The sequence below is a fragment of the Eurosta solidaginis genome, chromosome 5 (assembly GCF_040869045.1).
Source record: "Eurosta solidaginis isolate ZX-2024a chromosome 5, ASM4086904v1, whole genome shotgun sequence".
Classification (NCBI taxonomy): Eukaryota; Metazoa; Arthropoda; class Insecta; order Diptera; family Tephritidae; genus Eurosta; species Eurosta solidaginis.
This window is the reverse complement of record NC_090323.1, coordinates 120449897-120470060: the sequence shown is the minus strand read 5'-3', so window position 1 is coordinate 120470060 and position 20164 is coordinate 120449897. Positions and strand designations below refer to the sequence as shown.

The 20164-nt window shown below is 37.6% G+C and overlaps 1 protein-coding gene across 9 annotated transcripts in view; it reads right to left on the bottom strand.

The window, feature by feature from the left end:
* The window catches only part of Mipp1 (Multiple inositol polyphosphate phosphatase 1), a 1171163-nt gene that overhangs the window by 596921 nt on the left and 554078 nt on the right, over nt 1-20164 (bottom strand). For all 9 annotated transcript variants that reach the window (XM_067757520.1, XM_067757518.1, XM_067757523.1 and 6 more), the window contains one exon: nt 8903-9082. In XM_067757520.1, the coding sequence (XP_067613621.1) occupies nt 8903-9080 (178 nt within the window). In that variant the 5' untranslated portion in view covers nt 9081-9082. The remainder of the gene's footprint in view (nt 1-8902; nt 9083-20164) is intronic.

The following is a 20164-nucleotide window of genomic DNA, read 5'->3' as shown; positions in this document are numbered from 1 at the left end:
AATATCACAGCGTAACATACATACCGAAATTCACCGAACACATTCGCAAAAATATTTTAAAAAACAAAGAAAACATTGCTCTCGTATATAAATCGAACCACACTCTATCCAATATCTTCACACAAACAAAAAGCCCCATCGAACCCCTACAACAAAGCAACGTCATATACCAAATAACTTGCAAAGGAAAAGAGAACGAGGAATGTAATAAGCTATACATCGGCACGACCCCAAGGTCACTGAAAGTACGACTAGCAGAGCACCAAGCCGACATACAGAAAAACAAAAGCAACACCGCATTATCACAACACACAACAACCAGTGGACACACAGCTGATCTGACAAACACAAAAATATTGGACAAAAACAAACGAGGGAGAGCGAGATACACTTTGGAAAGCTTACGAATATTGCAACAAAGGGAAAACACAGTCAATAAAAAGGAAGACACAGCTGACATTGCCTCTGCGTACCTGCTATGCCTATAAGCACTTTAGTATGACAATGATACCCAATGCGCGCGGTACTAATAATTAGTTAATTTTTTAGTTAATAATATAAACAAATAATGTAAGTTTTTTAGTTTTTGTTTTTTGTCATATGTAACTCAATGTCTAATTGTTAAAAATTAAAATGTAATGCAAAATATGTATAATGATTTTGTTCTTGAATATAGATCTCGCTCCAGAAGATGCTAGGGTGACTAGCGAAACGTCGAGCTGCGACAGTGAAGTAAAATTGTTTTATTTGCACTGAAAACCAAAATAGGTCAAATAGCCTACTTAACTCCAATAAAAAAAAAAAATTACTACTACTACTACTACCCTACAAGACAGAGGTAACTAGTTTATCCACACATTCAAACCTTTTTTCGCTCTCCATTAACACATCGACGTTTCATGCTGCCATCAAATGACAATTTATTAATTATTCCGGGAAAACATTTTAAAACGAAGAAGAAATATAATTGTGATAATAAAACTTACAAGCTCTCGCTTAACCTGGTGAGTAAAAGAAAAAATTCTTGTGCTACGGGCTTTAAAGTTAAGTTGTGACATGTGTTAGCTGTTTAGGCACTTCTAAATTAACCTGGCGCTTTAACTAGAGGCAACCATGTCCTCTTGCCACCAATTTGAATTGGAAGATTCGATTTCCAAAACCAAAAAAAGGTAACGTTTTACAAGACAGTGCATAACCTAAACAAAGGTGGTATCAAAAGACGAGTGTCGAGCTCCGTTTTTAGAGTCCGAAAGCGGAAATTAAAAATTTTGTTGCACAGAACACCGAAAATAATATTAAGTTGTATAGAATCGACGGGATGGCCTAGAAAGTTTCATGTAGTCATACTAAATCGCTCCCGAGATGATAGGGCTAGTACCTTAATGGTGTTTGTTCCCGGAACGTACCCGATCTGCATCCGGCAAAGAGCCAACAAAGTCGATAACGGGGAGTGTTTTTATCGCTACAACAACATTATTTACTTTCTGCTTTTCATACGCATGTGCATTTTTAAATAATAAAAAAATTTTATATTATTCTAATAGATAGCATCTCAGCCGGGATGCGATTCAGCTCAGAATATGCCAAAACAAGAGGAAACCTACAACTAAATGTAGATTCACGTGTCATTTGCCAGGATTTACCGGTAAACGAGGTACTTTCCACAACCAGAATGCTTTGAAATGCGGTACCAAACTGGTTGTATATATTTCCCCAAATAAGGGTGGAACTACGCATCTGGGTTGCCAGTAATTTCTTCGGTAACTTATATTGATTAAAAATTGCAATAGTAGATAATGTAATGTGAATTAAAATTGAATAAGTAGCCGAAGCAAAAAAGGCAACTGATCTGCATGCAACTCTTATTTATGTGCCGCCACTGGGAGCTGCTGCTGCTATCCTAAAAGCATTAGAAGCAGAAATTTCTTTGATTGCTGCGTCAACGAAGGTGTGCCTTATTATGATATGGTTCGCGTTAAGCACGCTCTCTTTAGGCAAAATAAATCGCGACTAGTCAGGCCAGATTGTCCAGGAATCATCGCACCAGAACGGGTAATTAAATTGCCTAGCATATTAAATATATAAACAACATGTATGAATTTGTTAGTGACAATTTTTCATGCTCTTGTTGATAACCAACTGAAGAATGCAAATACCAAAGAAATCGAATTACCAATTGATTTCTTTAACTAGCGTTTGGAGAGCAAAATACATATGTTTGTATGCATAGAACTGCATAGAAAGGGAGGAATTAATTAATTATTATCAGTAGATTTACAAGATTTTTGTCATTTTCCCTGCGTCGCCGTTGCCATTACATTGCGTTAGGAGAGGACATCAACACCTTATTACCCACAGCCATTTAAAATTTTAGTAAAGTTTGCTCTTTTCATTACTAATTCAAAACGTGGAAAGTTATATATCGAGCATTCATGGAGAATGGTAAACTTTAGCAGACTTTCGTACTGCGGTCATTAATATTCAATCCCTAGAAGGTTTAATGTAGTCATATCAATAGTTCCCGAGATGGTCGGGCTAGTACCTCAATGGCGCTTGTTACCGGAACGTAGATAGATAGATAATTTATTGAGGATTGCTCAGTGACTTGCACATCTCCTTCACAGCACCTCCTCCTAGCCGACTTCCTTGATGAACCCTAGCAGTGTTCTGGCTTCAGGGATTAAATGTGGTAATGATCTGGCCATGGTGAGCCAATAAACTTAGGCCTAAGTCTTGAGATTGCGTCGCATTCTAGAAGAATATGGTCCGCCGTCTGCTGATCGATCACAAAATCGGCATGTGCCCTGCGAAAATCGTTGGATCATGTGGTCCACTGGAGTACTTACCATTATACTCCACTGTAATGCAGCAATGGACCAACTCATGTTTCTACACGAACATCCCTGCAATAATCGTTGGATCATGTGGTCCACTGGAGTAGGTAGGTACGTTGAACTGGCCGGTCCATGAGGACCTCACATAGACTGATTGAGTCCGTATTGTTACCAGAAGTTTGTTTTAACGACCAAACTGAAAAACCCTATCAAAAACCAGGGCCAATGTTATAAAATAACTCCGTCCTCTTGGCAAATACCAGAAGCTTCCTAGGACTTAAGCCACTTGCTGCTTCTAGATCTGACAGCTGTATCACTCCTAATAACTAGAGTCTTAGCCTGGCATGTGACGCCAGAAGGCCGTGTCCAGTCAGAATACCCGTAAGTATACAGTCCTCTGTTTTTAATGATAGGAGCAACTGTGTTAGTCTAAGGTTGTAAGACCTACACATAATCTTCGACACTTTACAGCCCCGCGCTTGAACCCACGCCTTTCCCGCTTGGTCTATCATGTGCACCTCTCGCCTTCGCTTAATCTCGCCCAATCTAATCGGGACATCTACGGAGCAAGCTTCAAGGGATGCGCACTTTTTAGCTAGTTCGTCCGCTTTTTCAATCCCATCTATTCCCATATGCCCTGGGACCCAATATAGATGTATGCTTCTCCCTGTCCCGATTCTCTCCACAGACTGCTTACACTCTAACACGCATTTAGATGCTGTGCCATGCGAGATTATTGCCTTAATTGCTGCTTGACTGTCAATATAAATGTTAACACGGTTGCAGCTTAAGCTATTCTCTTCCAGGGTTTCTACTGCTTTGGTTACGGCTAATATTTCCGCTTCAAAAACGCTACAGTAATCCGGCAACCTGTAGGATCTGCTTATTTCCGGATCAGCGCAGTATACCGCAGACCCTATTCCTTCCACTACTTTGGAACCATCGGTGTACACATGTGTCGCCTCGTCCGCCATTTGCGCACCCTTGCGCCAACCGTCCACCTCTATTGTGGCCTTAAGATCTCCCTCGAAGCGCAGATTGGGAATCATGTAGTCTGTTCATCTTGTGATTGATGACGCTATACTACTATGACCATATGGTCGGCGCTCAAGCTGCCCCGAAGCACCGAGCCTGGTTGCGGTCGTTAACGCTTTGTTCTTTGCTACCAGGTCTACAGGTGGGATGTGCAAAATGGTATACAGTGCAGCCGTCGGGGTTGTTTTCAGTGCTCCCGTAATGCTAAGCATCGATAGTCTTAGTACTTACCATTATACTCCACTGTAATGCAGCAATGGACCAACTCATGTTTCTACACGAACATATTGTAAGCCGATCATTGCTCGTTTTTAACGATTGTTATCACTAAACGCTGTTTATTAGACTGTGGGTACTCCATGGATTACTCTGATGTAATGCGGAGCTGGAGTATATGGTCCAGTCCTAGGACATCGCAATGTTAATTGGACCATATTTTTTGTATGAATTGTGGTTAATTTTGGAGCACTCGGTTGGTCCATAGCGAGTACTCCATAGACGCATTCATGGAGTACTCGTGATTTTTGCAGGGATATTGTAAGCTGATCATTGCTCGTTTTTAACGATTGTAATCACTACACGCTGTTTATTGGACTGTGGGTACTCCATGGATTACACTGATGTAATGCGAAGCTGGAGTATATGGTCCAGTCCCAGGACATCGCAATGCTACATGGACCATATTTTTGTATGAATTGTGGTTAATTTTGGAGCACTCACTTGGTCCATAGCGAGTACTCCATACATGCATGCATGGATTACTCGCATTTTTTGCAGGGATATTGTAAGCTGATCATTGCTCGTTTTTAAAGATTGTAATCACTACACGCTGTTTATTGGACTGTGGGTACTCCATGGATTACACTGATGTAATGCGAAGCTGGAGTATATGGTCCAGGTATGGGTAAGATTGATAACCCAAGCTGCCTGTACTGTGGAAAAATAGACGATGTACGCCACACCTTCGAATGCAGGCACTTCTCCGATCAGCGAAGGAGGGTAGAAGAGGTACTTGGCGACCTATCCCCGGGCAGTGTCATCAATAACATGACCTGTCGAAGAGACAGATGGGATACGGTCAGCACATATGATGTGAGGCATATGGTGAGAGTAGCCATAGAGCTCACGTAGCGCGCACCCGTACCCTAAGTAATGCTAAACGCGGTCCCAGGTACGGGGATTTTCGCGGGCCGTGGGAGGTTAGGTTTTAGTGGGTAGACCTTCATGGAAGAAGGGAGTCCTACACTCGGAGAGTCTCGCAGTGAGGCATAAAGCATTTCCTCCTTCCATAAAACACATAAAAAACAAACAAAAATATACCTAACTTGTTCCCATCTCTTTTCCCTCATTGATTTCTTTACATTAAACACCTCCAACACTACATTTCTTGTCGAGTTAATTGTCGCCAAACATAGGAACTTAGTAGGGCAGCAATGAAAACTCTAAAAAGTATGTTATACAGCGATTTCAAGAAATATTTCTCCGGAAGCTGCACAAGCTTTACGCTGATACGAACAAAAAGCGACGAATACAAGCCCAAAAGCTTCGTTAGCTAGGCCATATTATGCACAGCATAAAACTCAGTCCAGAAAGAATTCATATCTACATACCAAATACGGATGCAAAAGGAAGGGGAAGACCTCAAATGACTTTGGAAAAATAGATGGAGGAAGGCCTGATTTTTCTTGATGTCCCAATTTTCGAATGGCTAAAATCGTCAAAGCGATCAAACGACAATATATGATTATAATTATAATGAAAGTTTTCATCAATTACTATTGTGTATAAGAAAGGCTAATAAAAGGGAAAAATATTGATTTTATTTGTTACGTCCCAAGGTTCGGGGACCTGAAAAGCCAGTTACCGGAGCTTAAGGTCAGAAACAGCAAAATTTAGTAAGTAAGTAAGTAAGTAAGAGATGGACTGGAAGCTCAACTTCAGTGTTCGGCAACACTCATACTTTTTGTTGGTTGGTTTGTTCAGTATTTTTTGGATTAGCACGCGCAATAATATAACGACAAATTATAACTGTGACGATCCCTGGCCTAGATATTGGTCTTTGAGTAGTAAAATTTTTTAGGTCTCTTAAGCTAGCTCGACCAAAAAACGAATACGTACTACATTGCACAATATTAAATATTTATTTAATACAGTTACATTAAATTTTTTACACTGTTTTTTTTTTAATATCGCGGGTGAGGCTAGCTTAAGTTTAAGCAAGCCAAACCACAGAGTCGATTTAAGCGCAATCATTAAACGAATGTATACTAAATTGCACAATACGAAATCCTAATTTAATACAGGTTCATTTAATTTATTATATTAGTTTTTATACCTTTATACCCTATAAGTCTCCGGGCCCCGATGGAATCATTCCTGCGCAACTCCAAAAGCCTTTAGGGATTTCCTGCCGCTGGTTGGCTAACTGTCAGTCTCTCGTCGTTTCCAATTAAGACGTTTGAGCGGTTGATTGACCTGTACCTACGGGAAAGGATACCTCGGGGGTTACTGTCGGCTTCACAGCATGCGTACTGCAAGGGCAGATCGACGGAAACAGCTCCCCATTCGATTGTAAAGCAAATAGAGGGGTCCCTAGAACACAAAGAGTATGCTCTGGGTGCCTCTCTAGATATCGAGGGGGATTTTAACAATGTCTTACCGGGGGCAATCGAAAGAGCTCTGGTGGGCTTAGGAGTCGCAGTGGAGTGGGGAGGGGCCATAATTAAGAGGAAGTTGTGCAGGGGCACGCCACAGGGGGTGTCTTATCTCCTCTCCTCTGATTTGTGGTAGTCAACGAGCTTCTTGTGGAGCTGGAAGCCAATGGTTGTCGGGTGGTTGCCTATGCAGATGACCTCGCTATCCTAGTCAGAGGCAAATTTCTGGGCACCCTGCGCGATGTTCTGCAGGGCTATCTGGATACTGTGGCTAGGTGGGCTCAATCATGTGGATTGGCGGTCAACCCGGGAAACACGGAATTGGTCCTTTTCACAAGGAGATATAAGATGCCCGATTTCAGAACTCCCTCGATTGGAGGGGTACCGTTAGTACTTTCTGATAGGGTTAAATATTTGGGGATTGTTTTGGACAAGAAACTGTCCTGGAGACCCAATGTGGAAGATCTGGCCAGGAAGGTCGCCATTGCCTTGTACTACTGCAGAGGGGCTATCGGAGAGATGGGGTTCCTCGGCAGGAATAGTACACTTGCTTTATGAGATGGTGGTCAAACCGATTCTGCTATATGAGGTGCTGGTCTGGTGGAAAGCACTGGACACGGCGAGCACCTTCAAAATGTTAGTGTCAGTGCAACGGACGGCGCTGACCGGTATCAGTGGAGCTCTCAGAACAACACCTACATTGGCACTGAACGTAATGCTGAACATATACCCAGTAGGTATTGCGGGAAAGGCGGCCGCGGCAAGGTCGTTGGTCAGGCTTCTGATATGGGATATGGGCTTTCTGGGGCATGGGACCGGTTAACTTGTTCACGGATGGGTCGAAGCTGGATGCAAAGATTGGTGGGGGTCTTTTGTCAAGAGCTAAATGTAAGCCGCAAGTTTAAGTTGGCTGATCACTGTAGTGTATTCCAAGTGGAAGTTGTTGCGATTAAGGATGCGGTTGATGGAATGCTATCCAGTGCTCCTACGGTTAGGGAATTTAACATCTACTCTGAAATCCAAGCGGCTATCAAGGCCTTGAGCTCAACTACAGTGCGATCGAGGGTGGTCTGGGAGTGCCTAACCTCGCTTGCGATTGCATCGAATTATTTTAAAATTAAGATTATCTGGGTCCCGGGCCATAGTGATATCCAGGGTAACTGTCAAGCGGATCTCTTAGCCCGCATCGGTACAACTGAACCGGATGAAGATGGCTGTAGGGATTTCGGGATCCCGCTGGCCACCTGTGGATTGCTCCTCTATAGTTGGGCCTCGATTCAGCTCAGCAAACGTTGGGCGCACACCACGTCTCGCAGGGTAGCAAAATCTTTCTGGCCGAAAGTGGATGGCAGGAGGTCTGCTGAAATAATTGGGTTCACTAAGGCTCACCTATCAACGGTCATTGGGGTTATTACAGGGCACTGTCGCATGGGTATCCATCCTGCTGCAGCTGTATGGAGGATGATGAGGTGGAATCACCAAATCACTTTATGCTTCATTGTCCAGCTTTTGCCAGAACTAGGTCGCGACTCACTTGGATCTCCCGAGGATTTATCAAAAGTTGAGATCGGTATCATTCGGAGATTTATCGTTGCTATCCAACGATTCTCTAAGTAGCTAGATCTAAGTTACCGGTGTTTTTGGTGTACTTGGTATCACAACGGACCTTCGTGTTGTCCAAGTGAGCTATCCTTTTCAGGGCAGCTACCACCTAACCTAACCTAACCTATACCTTTTATGAAAATGAAATGGTATATCAAGTATGTCATCAAAATTGTAAGTCCTTAAGGAAAAAAGATAGACACACCTTTTAGTAGTTACAAAACCGATTAAAATAACGTTCCAGATCCCCATTCAACCGTATTTTCAAAAAATAAAGGTTTTTGTCGTATCTTCCCAAATTTATAAGATACAAGTAACGGTATGTCAACGCTTCTAGCAAAACAACAAATATTATGAAACTTAAAAAATTCCCAAATACGGTAAAAAAATTTGAATGGAACTACCTTCTTTTTCATGCCATGGTTTACCTATAACGCGGTGACAGTAATAATTTTTCGACGATGTTTTTTCTTAGGGTTTATACTTACGGAAAAATTGATAATTGTAAGTAAAAATCATAACAGTGTTGCTGAATCGCGCTATTCGATAATAATATTTTTCAATATGAGTTTTCGCGATTCAGAACGTTTGAGCAGTATTTGATAGTATTCATGAGTTGCTTTAATGTATAATTCAACCTCCAGATGAGCATGTAAATACATATACGAGTCATTTTATCTTTAATTGCATTTGAGATGTCGTGATGAAAAAATAAGATAACAGTTTAGACGCTCTCGTATCCAGTCTACTATAAAGATATGCAATATATTTTCGTACCTGGAACTAAATACTGCCTCCCTGTATCCTTTGCTTTAATAATTTGATAAGCCGTCTTTGAAGTAAAATGACGTGTCTGAGTTCTTTCCGTATCTTTACCGAAGCAATATCCATCTTTAGCGTAAATAAATATGAAATGTTGTGACAAAGCTACGATAATAGTTATTGAAAGCCGCATTTCTACAAAAAGAAAAAATATTGTTACGAATATTAGCAAAACTAAGGAGTGCTGCCATCTCTAAGCCGATGCTAAGCAGTGACGTGAATGCACATCAATAATTCAATCATTATGTATCTACATAAACGAAATAATAACTGCGTCTACATATATGTACCGTGTACGTATACGAGCAGCGGAGAGTCAATGCACAAACACATGCATATATCCGAGATACTCCTATAAGTATGCAATGAGAAAACTATAAAATTGTGCAATTGTAGTTACAGTTGAGAAGTTTGAGAGCTGCTGGACTAGTAGATTCTGGAAGCGCCTAGAAGATGTATAAAATTGTGCAATTGTAGTTATAGCTGAGAAGTTTGAGAGCTGCTGGACTAATAGATTCTGGAAGCGCCTAGAAGATGCGAAGTTTGAAATCAAAGAGTATAAAAGGCGACAATTGTAAAGGCGCTGGAATTCAGTTTGATTTGAGCTATCAATCAGTTTGGTTATTAAGCAAGCTATTCGTTGCACAGTTTGAGTGTTATTGTGAAGTACTTTAATAAAGGCCATTTTGCATTATTACCAATTGGAGTTATTTATTCAACAGTTTAGATATTCGAACTTAGCAGAGGAATGCAAATAACAGGATTTGCAAGTAAATTCGTTACAATATACATATGTAAATAAGTTTGAATAAGAATGCTTACATACATATTTACAAGCAGAGCTTGCAGATATTTTTAAGTTATGTAACTTTGTGGCATAGTGATATAGTAATTCATCTCTGGAGAAAATCCTCACGTTCCAATGAACAGTGAACCAGATACCGATTAAAATGTAACATGCAAATGCAACAACAAATTGATCCATACAGAGTCATTTCAGTCTTCGCAGGATTTTCTTGGAAGCCGTTTGCACGCAACCAATCATTTACGAAGATTAAGACGGGCAGTAGTAACTCGCCTTAGAGTTTGAAGATCGTTTGCGGTTGGTGTTAGAGCTATGTCATCGTCGTAAGCGATAGTTTGTCAACCAGTCCTTCTAACTTTAGTAATAAGGTGTTTCCCGTTAGGTTTTACGGTTGAGGGGATAACACACCTCCTTAGGGAGTACCCCTGGAGGCGCACCGTATTATAGAGGAGGATCTGAAATAGACTGAATGAGTCCATAGTATTACCAGAAGTTTGTTCACGACCAACCTGAAAAACTCTTTCAGAAAACACGACCTATGCTGCAAAACAACATAGTCCTCTTGGCAAATGCTTTTTTTTAATTACTGATAGCCACTCCTAATAGGCTTGCAAGCGCAGGGCACGAGCACAAAACGACAGCTGCTATCACTGACAAGGCCTAATTTAAAAGAATGTAACGTCAGAATGCAGTGTCTTGTCAGAATACCCATCATTAGCCTGCACATTCCTCTTTCCAATGTTACCAGTAACTGTAAGGATTTGATTTCTCGCCTTCCCTACTTCTCGTTAGAAGTCCTCCGCTAATTGCAAAATATGCCGATTCAGTCATATGTGCAATTAGTAATCGACTACGGCTTGCATTGAATGCAATCCCTTTTTATACGGTTTTATTTAGCTTGACCTTACAGGCTGGTTTGCTGGCTGGCTGGCTGGCCGGCACGAATTTTGTAATTGAAATTTAAGTAACTTCCCGATAAGCTACAAGCATGAAATTTGAAATATAGTTCAGAACCCGATGACAATGCAATAATAAGAAAAAACTCCGATAGGTGGCGCATGGAAATATTTCAAAAAATCGTATTGGTGGTCCGATTTGATTCACATTTGGAACACATAATACATACTTGAATAGAAAGCGACCTATGAAAAAAAATCGCCGCTAGGTGGCGCAAGGATCGAGATATTCAAAAAAATCGTATTTGTGGTCCGATTGGGCTCATATTTGGAACACATAATACATACAAGAATAGAAAGAGACCTATGAAAAAAATCGCCGCTGGGTGGCGCAAGGATCAAGATATTCAAAAAAATCGCATTTGTGGTCCGATTTGGCTCATATTTAGAACACATAATACATACATGAATAGAAAGCGGCCTGTGAAAAAAATTGCCGCTAGGTGGCGCAAGTATCGAGATATTCAAAAAAATCTTATTTGCGGTCCGATTTGGTCCATATTTGGAACACATAATACATACATGAATAGAAAGCGACCTATGATGCCCGATTTGGCTCATATTTGGAACAAGTATTACATACAGTCCAGTAGAAGTGACATCAACATATTTTGAAGTTCGAGGAGGAACAGGTATACGTGGCGCAGAGTGGAGTAAAGCCTTTAAAAGGATTATGTATTGAGGACTTAGATTGTAGCAAATTGTCAGGTAAGAGTCCTTGTAATAATGAGTCACTCAATGAACTAAATAGAATGAGAAATAATAAGCAATTAAATAAAGACTAAAAACTTGAAAATAAAATAATTTTAAAAAAATTTTAAGTGAAACGGTTTTACTGAAAACAATACTTACATGAAGTAATAATTATACTAAAGGCTAGAAAGTAATTAGGTAGGTCCTAGTCACACTCCCCATCAATCTAGGGCGTTGATCAGACAATTGAATAAAAGCGTTGGACGCAAAATTTCTATTCATAGTCATATATAAGACCAACTGAACTTTAATAAGGTTATACTACGCTCACAGGACCTACCTAATTATATTCTAGCCTTTAGTATTATTATTACTTCATGTAAGTATTGTTTTCAGTAAAACCGTTTAACTTAAAATTTTTTTTTTAAATATTTTATTCTATTTTAGTGGTGATAGCGTGGAGTGCTCCCTCGACCCATTTGCCTTTGGAGTATGCGTGTTGAAAATTTAAAAGGCTTCCTGTGTGCATAATATAGCGCGCTCATCCATTAGCCTTTCCAGGGTTTTGAGGAGGTAGGGCGAAAGGATTTGCATGTGAGCCTTAGACAAGCGTTATAGATTTTTGACAGCATGGGACATAGTGCACTAAGCCTGCACAAAGCGTTGCACTAATCACTAGTACTTAGTGATAGTGAAAAAAAAATTTGACTATCACTTAATTTATAGTTCAAGGTTCAAAATATAAATCAGATTTGATTGGCATTTTGTGAAACCAACATTTTCCGTGGTTTCCAATATAAAAATATGATTAAAACATTTACAAGGTCCTCTCTTCTGGTCAAAAGAAGAACAAACTAAAATATTCAAATTACTTTTTGTCTGAGAAAAAAAAAACTAGATACGCGCGGTTGAGCAATTAGATATTTTTTTCATTGCCGAAGAACTTCAATAATATCAGAAACGGTGATACCTTGTAGGTGTTACTATCATGGCACCTACAGCGAATAGGAGGCTTTGTGTTCATAAAAATACGAACATGAAACTCTGCCGCCATAGAGATAAGAGTTTAGAAATGCATAAAAACAAGTTAGGAAGGCTAAGTTCGGGTGTAACCGAACATTACATACTCAGATGAGAGCTTTGGAGACAAAATAAGGGAAAATAACCATGTAGGAAAATGAACCTAGGGTAACCCTGGAATGTATCTGCATGACATGGGTATCAAATGGAAGGTATTAAAGAGTATTTTAGGGGGAGTGGGCCATAGTTCTAGGTGGAAGCCTTTTCGAGATATCGCCATAAAGGTGGACCACGGGTGACTCTAGAATGTGTTTGTACGATATGGGTATCAAATGAAAGGTGTTAATGAGTATTTTAAAAGGGAGTGGGCACTAGTTCTATATGTGGACGCCTTTTCGAGATATCACCATAAAGGTGGACCAGGGGTGACTCTATAATGTGTTTATACGATATGGGTATCCAATTAAAGGTATTAGTGAGGGGTTTAAAAGGGAGTGGCCCTTAGTTGCAGGCCTAGCAGAACTTTTTCATTTTCTTCTACTTAATATGGTAGGTGTCACATACATTTTACAAAGTTTTTTCCGAAGTTATATTTTGCGTCAAAAAACCAATCCCATCACCATGTTTCATCCCTTTTTTCGTATAGAATTATGGCATTTTTCGAAATTTTCTATATCGAAAAATTGGGCGTGGTCATAGTCGGATCTCGCCCACTTTTAATACCAAGATAGAGTGAGCTCAGATAAGTACGTGAACTAAGTTTAGTAAAGATATGTCGATTTTTGCTAAAGTTATCGTGTTGACGGCCGAGCGGAAGGACGGACGGTCAACTGTGTAGAAAAACTGGGCGTGGCTTCAACCGATTTCGCCCATTTTCACAGAAAACCGTTACGGTCATAGAATCTATGCCTATACCAAATTTCACAAAGATTGGTAAATTGTTGTTCGACTTATGGCATTAAAAGTATCCTAGACGAATTAAATGAAAAAGGCGGTGCCACGCCCATTTTCAAATTTTCTTTTATTTTTGTATTTTGTTGCACCATATCATTACTGGAGTTGAATGTTGACATAATTTACTTATATACTGTAAAGATATTAAATTTTTTGTTAAAATTTGACTTAAAAAAATGTTTCTTTAAAAGTGGGCGTGGTCGTTCTCTGATTTTGCTAATTTTTATTTAGCGCACATATAGTAGTTGGATTAACGTTCCTGCCAAATTTCAACACGATATCTTCAACGACTGCCAAATTACAGCTTGCAAAACTTTTAAATTACCTTCCTTTAAAATTGGGCGGTGCCACGCCCATTGTCCAAAATTTTACTAATTTTTTATTCTGCGTCATAAGGTCAACCCATCTACCAAGTTTCATCGCTTTAATCGTCTTTGGTAATAAATTATCGCACTTTTTCGGTTTTTTCGAAATTTTCGATATCGGATTTCGTTCATTTTAAATAGCGGTATTGAATTCACACAATTAAGATAAGAATATGCACACTCACACATACATATATATTTAGTTAAGAAATTAGTATTAACAAGTAAGGAAGGCTAAGTTCGAGTGTAACCGAACATTACATACTCAGCTGAGAGCTTTGGTGACAAAATAAGGGAAAATCACCATTTAGGAAAATGAACCTAGGGTAACCCTGGAATGTGTTTGTATGATATGCGTATCAAATGGAAGGTATTAAAGAGCACTTTAAAAGGGAGTGGGCCATAGTTCTATAGGTGGACGCCATTTTGGGATATCGCCATAAAGGTGGACCAGGGGTGACTCTAGAATGTGTTTGTACGATATGGGTATCAAATGAAAGGTGGTAATGAGTATTTTAAAAGGGAGTGATCCTTAGTTCTATAGGTGGACGCCTTTTCGAGATATCGCCATAAAGGTGATCCAGGGGTGACTCTGGAATGCGTTTGTACGATATGGGTATCAAATGAAAATTGTTAATGAGTATTTTAAAAGGGAGTGGGCATTAGATCTATAGGTGGGCGCCTTTTCGAGATATCGCCATAAAGGTGGACCAGGGGTGCCTCTAGAATGTGTTTGTACGTTATGGGTATCAAATTAAAGGTATTAATGATGGTTCTAAAAGGGAGTGGCCTTTAGTTGTATATGTGAAGGCGTTTTCGAGATATCGACCAAAATGTGGACCAGGGTGACCCAGAACATCATCTGTTGGGTACCACTAATTTATTTATATATGTTATACCACGAACAGTATTCCTGCCAAGATTCCAAGGGCTTTTGATTTCGCCCTGCATAACTTTTTGATTATCTTCTATTTAATATGGTAGGTGTCGCACCCATTTTACAAAGTTTCTTCGAATGTTATATTTTGCGTCAATAAACCAATCCAATTTCCAGGTTTCATCCCTTTTTCATATTTGATATAGAATTACGCCATTTTTTTCACTTTTCGTAATTTTCGATATCGAAAAAGTGTGCGTGGTTATAGTCCGATTTCTGCCATTTTTTATACCAAGGTAAAGAAAGTTCAGGTAATTACGTGAACTAAGTTTAGTAAATATATCGATTTTTGCTCAAGTTATCATGTTAACGGCCAATCGGAAGGACAGGCGGTCGACTGTGTATAAAAACTGGGCGTGGCTTCAACCGATTTCACCCATTATCACATGAATCAGTTATCGTCATAGAATCTATGCCCCTACCAAATTTCACAAGGATTGGTAAATTTTTGTTCGACTTATGGCATTAAAAGTATTCTGGACGAATTAAATGAAAAAGTGCGGAGCCACGCCCATTTTGAAATTTTCTTTTATTTTTGTATTTTGTGGCACCATATCATTAGTGGAGTTGGATGTTGGCATAATTTACTTATATACTGTAAAAGTATCAATTTTTTTGTTAAAATTTGATTTTAAAAAAAATTTTTTAAGTGGGCGTGTTCGCCATCCGATTTTGCTAATGAGTAAGGTTTCTGCCAAATTTCATCATGATATCTTGAACGACTGCCAAATTACAGCTTGCAAAACCTTTAAATTACCTTATTTTAAAAGTGGGCGGTGCCACGCCCCTTGTCCAAAATTTTACTAATTTTCTATTCTGCTTCATAAGGTAAACCCACCTACCAAGTTTCATCGCTTTATGCGTCTTTGGTAATGAATTATCGCACTTTTTCAGTTTTTGAAAATCTTCGATATCGAAAAAGTGGGCGTGGTTGCAGTCCGATTTCGTTCATTTTAAACAGCGATCTGGGGTGAGCTTCCAGGAACCCACATACCAAGTTTTATCAAGATACCTCAAAATTTACTCAAGTTATCGTGTTTACGGACGGACGGACGGACATGGCTAAATTAATTTCTTTTTTCGCCCACATCATTTTGATATATAGAATTCTACATCTATCTCGAATAGTTTATGCCGTTACGGATTGCCGTTAAGCGAACAAAGTTAATATACTTTGTGAGCTCTGCTCAGCTGAGTATAATAAGAAATGCAATAAGAAAGAAATGTGGAAGAAATCATCACAATTTACTGCATTACAACGAATTCCAAAAGGAAAAAGGAGCAAGTGAAGAAAGTATTGTAAAAAAGTCATCCAATATGATAAAAAAAAATTCTGAAACAACAATACTTTAGCAACAGCCCATATTAGAGTAAAGGCAGCAAATGGAGAGTATATTGCATTGCGAGCACTAATAGATCAAGGATCACAAAAGACTACCATTTCGGAAGAAGCTGCTCAAATATTACAAGTGTACAATGTCGAAGCACTAATTTTGCCAAAATTGGCTAGTGCACAAACAGATAGAACGTTTAAATGGGATGTATTACAATGGGAAAACTATATCTTAGCTGATCCCAACTTCAATAGATCAGATCGAATTGACGTCGTTATTGGAGGAGACTTATATGCTGACATACTAGAAGAAGGAATTTTCAAGAAAGATCGAATAATAGGTCAAGCTACGAAATCAGGATGGATATGGTCGGGAGTTTTACAGCAGCCGAAAAAGATTATATAATCCTTACTGTGGTAACTACAATATTGGAAAGGTTTTGGGAAATAGAAGACGTCACATCAACAACAAATAAAGAAGAAGATAATGAGTGCCTGGATATATTTGATAAGACGACAACAAGAGATAAAAATGATAGATTTATCGTCAATCTACCTTTTAAAAAAAAAAAAAAATACAATTGGGCGACTCTCGCAAGCAAGCTATGGCGAGGTTTCTTAATCTTGAAAAAAAGCTCGCTTCAAATGATAAGTTAAAAAAACGGTTTGTACAATTTATGAGAGAGTACCTAAAAATGGGCCACATGAAAAAGGCAAGTGAAAATAATTGTGGGAAATGCTATATGCCACATCAAGCCGTAATTCGAGACGGCAGTCGAACAACAAAGCAACGAGTAGTTTTCGACGCATCCGCGAAATCGAAAAATGGAAATAGGTTAAATGACATCCTAATTATAGAACCGATACTTAAAAAATATATATTTGACATCATTATCAAATGGAGAATTTGGCAATACGTATTAACAAGTGATATTGAAAAGATGTATCGACAAATTAGAGTAACAGAAAGTGATCAAATCAATTTCATCGTTTGTAGCTATAGGAAATGTACTTTTAGTGCTTCCAAATTGCTGCGTTCTTGGTTTTTTTGAGATGCGTTAGCGATATCTCCGAAACCTGTGGACCAAAAAAAAACATTATTTCGTATGAAAAACTACAAACGATTTAAAACGCATTTCCAAAAGAAAAAAACCCAAAATTTGCTTAAATTGCTTGGTTTCCGCACAATGTATTATATTTTCGGAGTAACTATTAAAACTACAAAAAAATGAATTTCACTACAATCAATTTCATCGTTTATAGTTATAGGAAAAGTACTTTTAGTGCTTCCAAATTGCTGCGTTCTTGGTTTTTTTGAGATGCGTTAGCGATATCTCCGAAACCTGTGGACCAAAAAAAATTTTTTTTCCTTTGAAAAACTACAAACGATTTAAAACGTATTTCAAAAAGAAAAAACCCCAATTTGCTTAAATTGCTTGGTTTCGCAAAATGTATTATATTTTCGGAGTAACTATAAAAACTACAAAAAAATTAATTTCACTACAATCAATTTCATCGTTTGTAGTTATAGGAAAAGTACTTTTAGTGCTTCCAAATTGCTGCGTTCTTGGTTTTTTTGAGATGCGTTAGCGATATCTCCGAAACCTGTGGACCAAAAAAAAATGTTTTTCCTATGAAAAACTACAAACGATTTAAAACGTATTTCAAAAAAAAAACCCAAATTTGCTTAAATTGCTTGGTTTCCCCACAATGTATTATATTTTCGGAGTAACTATAAAACCTACAAAAAATTTATTTCACTAGAATCAATTTCATCGTTTGTAGTTATAGGAAAAGTACTTTTAGTGCTTCCAAATTGCTGCGTTCTTGGTTTTTTTGAGATGCGTTTGCGATATCTCCTAAACCTGTGGACCAAAAAAAATTTTTTTTCGTATGAAAAACTACAAACGATTTAAAACGCATTTCAAAAAGAAAAAAACCCAAATTTGCTTAAATTGCTTGGTTTCCTTACAATGTATTATATTTTCGGAGTAACTATAAAAAGTACAATAAAATGAATTTCACTACAATCAATTTCATCGTTTTTAGTTATAGGAAAAGTACTTTTAGTGCTTCCAAATTGCTGCGTTCTTGGTTTTTTTGAGATGCGTTAGCGATATCTCCGAAACCTGTGGACCAAAGAAAAATTTTTTTGCTATGAAAAACTACAAAACGATTTAAAACGTATTTCAAAAAGAATAAACCCAAATTTACTTAAATTGCTTGGTTTCCGCAAAATGCATTATATTTTCGGAGTAACCAAAAAAACTACAAAAAAATGAATTTCACTACAGTCAATTTCTTCGTTTGTAGTTATAGGAAAAGTACTTTTAGTGCTTCCAAATTGCTGCGTTCTTGGTTTTTTTGAGATGCGTTTGCGATATCTCCTAAACCTGTGGACCAAAAAAAATTTTTTTTCGTATGAAAAACTACAAACGATTTAAAACGCATTTCAAAAAGGAAAAAACCCAAATTTGCTTAAATTGCTTGGTTTCCTTACAATGTATTATATTTTCGGAGTAACTATAAAAACTAAAAAAAAATGAATTTCACTACAATCAATTTCAGCGTTTGTAGTTATAGGAAAAGTACTTTTAGTGCTTCCAAATTGCTGTGAAAAAAATTTTTTTTTTCGTATGAAAAACTACAAATGATTTAAAACATATTTCAGAAAGAAAAAAACCCAAATTTGCTTAAATTGCTTGGTTTCCGCACAATGTATTATATTTTCGGAGTAGCTATAAAAACTACAAAAAAATTAATTTCACTACAATCAATTTCAGCGTTTGTAGTTATAGGAAAAGTACTTTTAGTGCTTCCAAATTGTTGTGAAAAAAAATTTTTTTTTCGTATGAAAAACTACAAATGATTTAAAACATACTTCAAAAAGAAAAATCCAAATTTGCTTAAATTGCTTGGTTTCCGCACAATGTATTATATTTTCGGAGTAACTATAAAAACTACAAAAATATTAATTTCACTACAATCAATTTCATTGTTTGTATTTATAGGAAAAGTGCTTTTAGTGCTTCCAAATTGCTGCGTTCTTGGTTTTTTTGAGATGCGTTAGCGATATCTCCGAAACCTGTAGACTAAAAAAGATTTTTTTCGTATGAAAAACTACAAACGCGTATTTCAAAAAAAAAACCCAAATTTTCTTAAATTGCTTGGTTTCCGCACAATGTATTATATTTTCGGAGTAACTATAAAACCTACAAAAAATTAATTTCACTAGAATCAATTTCATCGTTTGTAGTTATAGGAATTAACTTTTAGTGCTTCCAAATTGCTGCGTTCTTGGATTTTTTGAGATGCGTTTGCGATATCTCCGAAAACTGTGGACCAAAAAAAAATTTTTTTTCGTATGAAAAACTACAAACGATTTAAAACGCATTTCAAAAAGAAAAAACCTAAATTTGCTTAAATTGCTTGGTTGCCGCACAATGTATTATATTTTCGGAGTAACTATAAAACCTACAAAAAATTAATTTCACTAGAATCAATTTCACCGTTCGTAGTTATAGGAAAAGTACTTCCAAATTGCTGCGTTCTTAGTTTTTTTGAGATGCGTTAGCGATATCTCCGAAACCTGTGGACTAAAAAAATTTTTTTTTCGCATGAAAAACTACAAACGATTTAAAACCTATTTCAAAAAGAAAAACCCAAATTTGCTTAAATTGCTTGGTTTCCGCACAATGTATTATATTTTCGGAGTAACTATAAAAACTACAAAAAAATGAATTTCACTAGAATCAATTTCATCGTTTGTAGTTATAGGAAAAGAACTTTTAGTGCTTCCAAATTGCTGTGTTCTTGGTTTTTTTTGAGATGTGTTAGCGATATCTCCGAAACCTGTGGACCAAAAAAAAAATTCCTTTCGTATGAAAAACTACAAACGATTTAAAACATATTTCAAAAAGAAAAAACCCAAATTTGCTTAAATTGCTTGGTTTCCGCACAATGTATTATATTTTCGGAGTAACTATAAAAACTACAAAAAAATAAATTTCACTACAATCAATTTCATCGTTTATAGTTATAGGAAAAGTGCTTTTAGTGATTCCAAATTGCTGCGTTCTTGTTTTTTTTGAGATGCGTTAGCGATATCTCCGAAATCTGTGGACTAAAAACATTTTTTTTCGCATGAAAAACTA